The 6469-nt window shown below is 41.2% G+C and overlaps 1 protein-coding gene across 5 annotated transcripts in view; it reads left to right on the forward strand.

The window, feature by feature from the left end:
- The window catches only part of SLC35E3 (solute carrier family 35 member E3), a 38817-nt gene that overhangs the window by 3865 nt on the left and 28483 nt on the right, over window positions 1-6469 (forward strand). For all 5 annotated transcript variants that reach the window (XM_027771367.1, XM_014587376.1, XM_014587378.1 and 2 more), the window contains exon 3: window positions 3170-3328. In XM_027771367.1, coding sequence (XP_027627168.1) covers window positions 3170-3328 — 159 coding nt within the window. The remainder of the gene's footprint in view (window positions 1-3169; window positions 3329-6469) is intronic.

Below are 6469 nucleotides of genomic sequence, written 5' to 3' on the forward strand. Positions count from 1 at the left end.
TCTCCGCTTTCCCTTTGTGCTTATCATTTTGGTTAATTACTGGAAGATGGCGGTTCCGGCCAAAAAAAGCCCTTCTATATTTCTTTACCTGTCAAGATCTTGAGCAAGTTCACATGTGTGCTTAGCATGTTTTTCAAGCTGCTGGGGCTGAGATTCCAGCTGTAAGGTTTACTCTGTGGATCTGGCTCCCTTAACCTTAGAGCCAGCCCAGGTTAAAAATATATTCAATAAGGCAAGAAATTTTATTCATTAAATATTAGAATGTCTTGCATTCATTATACGTAATTCAGAATACTCACTGTCCATGTCAACATGACCATTTCTTAATTCACACCCATCTCAAAATTGCTACAGATGAGAATCAAAGGATTTTATATCCAATAGGTAAATAATTAAAATAAGTTTGACCAAGGAATGAATGTTTGTAGAGTAACTAATGGGTAGAGTTTCTATTATCAGTAAGTGGTAAAAGTATTATTACAGAATAGATATATTTTCTAAAAAACCTTTTCGAAAGGAAGTTGTACCTGCCCATTGTACCCAGATGTAATTTCTAAGTTATTTTTCTTATGCTGCTAGAGATATTAAAACAGAAGTAAAGGTAAGTGAGCAGCCATTAGCTCTCGCTGTGGAAAGACAGTTGCTCATTCATTCTCTCAGCAGATGTCTTTTCTGCTCCATGCTCAGCCTTAGGATACCAAGATGAAAAACAACTATTACCCAGCATTATAGAAACATGTGTAGGGCCATCTGGTGTCATGGTGGTTAAGGCGGCAGGATCCCTTATGACCGACTATCCAGTTCAAGTCCTAGACCCAGGAGCTTGAAAAGTCTGCCTTGTGCATGTGTGCCCGGAATCCAGAGCGGAGAATGAAGAAGGAATTGTAGCATGGTCAGCCTCCTGAGGGGGTGATTTCTGACTATCCCTTTCTCCCCTTTTCTCTCTTTTTCCCTCTGTCTCTCTCTGGAGAGTGCAAGCACGCTGTAGCAAAAAAAAAAAAAAAAAAAAAAAAAAAAAAAAAAAAAAAACTAAAAAAAAGAAGAAAAAGAACACATGTAGACGGATAGTGTAGATGGCTCATCTCAGTAACATAGCTCAGGGTACCCAGAAGTGTTCTGAGGAGCACCAAGGAGGCGCAGTGGCAGTTCTACGAGAGGGGTGGTGAGATAAAACTTCAGGGAAACGTTAATAATTTAAATTGAAGGATGTGTGGGAAGTTGCCCAGCCGTTAAATGTAACAGACTTTTCCTTGGGATACTTGTAAAAGTACAGAACATTTTTGCAGAACTTGATTTCTTAGGTGCATGGTGGGAAGACACGGCTGCAGAGTGGGTGAGACCAGATGGCGGAACTTCAGATGTCATACTAAGGAAGTGTCTTTATTCTGCAGACACCAGAAAAGGAGTTTAGATGGGGGAGTGACATGATCATTCCGTCCATTTTAGAAAAATGACTGGTGGCAGCGGAAGATAGGTTAAGAGAAAGTTGGAAGGGTGACAGGCAAGGCAGTCGGGGACATATCCATGCTTTAAGGGAAGACGGGAAGGGCCTGCGCTAGGACAGCACTAGAGGACATGGAAGGGTGAGAAGACACCGCAGAGACCTTTCAGAGGAGAATTAGTAGGACCTGACTGAATCCAGAGAGAAGAAAGTAAGGTGCTAATGTTTGGGGGAGATTATCTCATTAATAATCAGAGCAACACAGGAGCTCACTGGTGGAAGAAAGCAGTGAAATGGGTTTTAAACAAGTTCCTACAGTTGAGCTAAGTGAAGGTGGCCAGGGAGCTGTTGAAGATACGGGGTTAAGGATGCTTAGGGAAGGTCAGAGCCATCAAGGTCAGCAGACAGTAAAAGGCAACAGTCTGAGAGATACAAGAGGAAGGCCAGACAGTTACCCTAAAGACAGTAAATGCAACCAGTGAGGAAGGAGTGCAAACCAGAGGCACATTCTTCCAGGAGAAATTTGCAGGTTCTGCAAAAAGGATGGGAGTCCTTGGTATATAGCTGTTTAAGCAATGGTGCCCTTTGGGGGAGCATGAGAGGTGGTGGGCAGCAGCCAGGCTGCACTGCAGTGGGGGGACAGCGGAGGCCCAAGACTCACACCCACCACTCACTGCAGGCAGCTATGTGGCAGAGGCACCCAGCCTTGCCTCGTGGGGCTGCGAGAGGTGGATGGTGAGGGCAGCACACACTCTGCATCCGTTTTTGCTCAGTGCTGTACCCCCAGAAGCAGGCAGCAGAAGAATCAATTCTTTGTCCTTCACATTCACAGAAGACTCTTAGGCTGGCAGGAGTTTGGTTCAGATTTCCTGTTCTTCTGTATTTGTCTTGGTGAATTTCTGAAGGCTTTGAGTTTATGTAACAGGATACCCAGACCTACAGGAAAAAGAGGTATGTAGAAGTTATTCAAAGCCTGGCTGTTCTTGCCAGAGCTTATCCAAACAGTCCTATGAAGCTGCCTTCAAAGCCTCCTGTTCAGTCATATTTGTGAAGCAGTTTAAGGACTGATGGGATTTAAGGTTCTGAGGTGTCGGTTCTTCTAAATGATGTCAGTATTTTAAGCTTTGTGATTATTTAATGCATAGAGATATATTAGTGGGGGAGGGGGATTCTACACACAGAAAAGTCTCCCCCCCAATAGAAAATTTTTTTTCTACTATTGATTGGATTTTCTAAAGTGACTGCAAAGACCTCACACACTTCTAGCGAGCCATGTTGGCATCCACCTGGGATAACTCAGATTCCAATCAGTCTGTCAACCTCTGCTCAGCCTGCTCCACCCACTAGGGTTTTTTGGGCATGTTATTTTTGGGGTATTTATAGAAAGAAATGAAGTCTGGCACTGAATTTGCCTTTCTACTTAGCACCTAAATTTCCATACCTGCCTTATTTTCTCAAGATCCCACATGTTTCCTAGGATCAGGAGGGAAGAGAGGATTTTTTTCCCCTTTCTGAGGAGTTAAGGAGAAAATAGATGATTGGAAATTGAATGTATCGAGCTCCTTTGATGCACGATGCTGTAAGGGCATCCATATATATTATTGATCTTTGAAACCTTGTAGCATAATTAGGCATTTCCTTTTCCCCATCTTTGTGGCCAGAGTTGGCTCTTCTATTAAGTAATGCTATTACTTTTGTGCCTGACTTGTTTTGTCCCCTAATTTTCAGTGGGTAGGAGCCAAACAGCATGAATTGCAAGTCAACTCGATGCAGCTGCTGTACTACCAGGCTCCGATGTCGTCCGCCATGTTGCTGATCGCTGTGCCCTTCTTTGAGCCAGTGTTTGGAGAAGGAGGAATATTTGGTCCCTGGTCACTTTCTGCTTTGGTAAGTTCTGATTGTTTTGGTGTCTAAGAAACAGATAATAATAATGCAGAGCACTATCTAAGGTCCATTTTCACGTTCAGTCCTTATAGTCACCCTGTAAGGAAGGCACTGTAAAGCTTATTTTTCAGATGAGAAACTGAGGCTCAGAAAGGTAAGGACCTTCCTAGGGTCAGATAGCTAGTCACTGGCCAACAAGGCCTACAGTTTAGGTCTTCAGATGCCTGGTTACTGTTCTGATGATGTCAAACTTTAGCCCACATAGTTTGAGTATTTTATTTTAAATTTTTATAAAGATTTATTTATTATTATTATTAATATTATTTTTCACATGAGTTTTGCCAGAGAAAGACAGAGAGAGAGGGAGAGTGAGAAAGCAAGCTGCCAGGTCCAGGACTCAAACCATGGCCAGCCATGTGGGAATTCCAACACCTTAACCACCTTGCCACCTGCTGGCCCTTATTTTAATTTTTTTAGTAATGAAAATATAAACTTTACTGGTTTAGTTTTAATAAAAAATAGTATATGTTTATTTTATAGATTGTGACCATATATAATAATATAAAGACAGCAAAAACCCCTGAATCTTAACCATACTAAAGTAGTCAGTCACCTTTACCACTTTGGTGAAGATCATTTCATGGATCTCTTTTGTATGTACACAGAGACACATAGATATGTGTGTATATGATTTTATATGATAAAATCACTTCATATATGCTTCTTTTATCATGGATTCCTCTTCCCCAGCCTTACTGCCCATACACACTTTAGCATCCCATTACCCCATCCATGCCCCTTGAAATCAATCATGTTAATGTTCTAGTGTTTGGTGGGCCACCAGGTAGCATGGTGGTTGGGTCACTGGACTCTCACATGGTCAACTGTTGTTGGAGTCCCAGACTTGACAGCTTGCTTTCTCTCTCTCTCTCTCTGGCTCTCTCTGGTGAGCACACATGCCCTAGAGCAAATTTAAATATAATAATAATAAATAAGATGAAATAAATAATTCTTTTTTAAAATTCTAGTGTTTGTTTTTCCATATTTTCCTCTGTACTGAACACACACACAGGGCCAGCAGGAGGCGTAGTGGTTAAGGCGCTTGACTCTCTCATGGCCGACTACAGATCATGTCTCGTACCTGGAGGCTTGAAACTCATGCTGGGTGTGTATGCATGCATGCCAAGACCCCGAGAAGAGAATGGAAGAGAAGGGATTGTGGCATGGCCGTCCCCCAGGAGGTGATTTCTCACTTTCTATCTCTCTGTCTCTCCAGCAAGTGTATACACTCTATAGCAAAAAATCTCAATAAATAAATACATAAATAAATACACACATGCACACACGCACACATGCACACACACATATATGAAGCATCTCAGCTTTTCTCAACACAAAAGTGTTTTGAGGAACTCCTTTTACATACTATCTGCCAGTGAGGAAAGATTTATATTAAATTCTAAATAAAGGTAAACACCTAGGAACTGACTCCAACTGGGTTATGCTGGAAAGATTCTGCCCAGAGACAAAGTACAATAAAGCATTACCTTTGTAATATGAAAAATAAATAACATTGTAAAAAATTGTATGTTGGTGATTTTTTTAAAGAGGTTTTTGCTATAGGGCGCGTGTGCTTGCCAAACAGACAGAGACAGAGAGACAGAAAGCGAGAAATCACCCCCCATGGGGGCTGGCCACGCCGCAGTCCCTTCTCCTCCATTCTCCTCTCGGGATCTTGGGCGCACACGCACCCGGCGTGAGTTTTAAGCCACCGGGTTCGGGATGCGAACCGCGGTTGACTACATTGGAGTCCAGCGACATAGCCATTACACCAACTGCTCGTCCCAGCGATTTGTTTTTTAAGTTTCTCTTAGTTGAGTATTTAACAGAATCACCAAACTACTCTGGTCCTCTTAACTGCACTAATTTAAAAACACATAAAACCTACAAGAAACAGGAAGTAGCTTCAAATGTAACATATTTTCTTTGGAACTGAAACTTTTTAATTATTCAAATCATAACCAGTATTTTATTTAAATCCTCTTGAGAAATAGAAAGTGATATCTGATTTTTAAAAACGTTTTTATTTATTTATGTTTTTTAATTTAACCAGAGAAAGAGAGCTAGAAAGCGAGAAATCACCTCCCAGAAAGGATGGCCATGCCACAAAGGAATTCCACAAGGGAATGAGAGAAAGAGAGGAACTGTAAGAAAGCAAGACTCCCAAGTCTGGGATTTGAACTACAGTTGGCCATGTAGGAGTTCAATGCCTTACCCGTTACACCACCTGCCAGTCTGATTTCTGATGGTTTCAGCGGAATGCACATGTATACAGTGGAGTAGCCATCAGTCCTTTGTCCTTAGCCAAGTGGGTCTACTCTCTGTCCTGTGAACACACCTGGTGCTTTCATGCTTCCACCCTTTGACCTGTGCTATTCTCTCTGCTTAGAACCCCTCTAACTCTTCTTTCTCTATTCGTATTTTGAGATCCAATGACTTTTCTTTCTTTCTTTTTTTTTTTTTGTGGAATTTTATTTATTTATTTTATTTCAATTTATTTATTTGCATTCATTCACTGTACATCATTACAGCATACAAAATGAGATTTTTCCATCCAGAGTACACTGTATATTGTCTCACTCAAGCACTTCAACAAACATGTTATTGTCAGCAAATGATCTTCCATTTCTTGTTTTCTGTATGTCTTGCTTCCCCCCCCCCATCCTTGATTCCCTATCTCTTACCCTCTGCCATTTCCCACTCTCCTCCCACACTGTCTCTGGTATCTTTGTTTGCTTTCTATACCGTTTCCCCCCCACATTTTATTGAATCACCAAAGACCCTAATCAATCCAAATACCCTCATAGCAAACACAGGTGACACACACATTTCCATGAACACAAGTCTAACTTTACGCATCCTATAAAGTAGCAGCTAGCTGGGGCTACATATCCTACTGCAGTCATTGAATAGATTTTTTTTTTTTTCCTGAAACTTTTTTTTTTGTAACTCAATTTACATTCCTTCCCTAAGCATCATCACAGCACACAAAATGCGATCTCCCATCCAGTACACACTGCATAGTGACTCAATCATGCACATTACAAAAAAATAAATTTCCAATTCTAGTTCCTAGAATTATTT

This window comes from Tupaia chinensis, unplaced genomic scaffold (genome assembly GCF_000334495.1).
Source record: "Tupaia chinensis unplaced genomic scaffold, TupChi_1.0 Scaffold000208_1, whole genome shotgun sequence".
In the NCBI taxonomy this organism is placed as follows: Eukaryota; Metazoa; Chordata; class Mammalia; order Scandentia; family Tupaiidae; genus Tupaia; species Tupaia belangeri.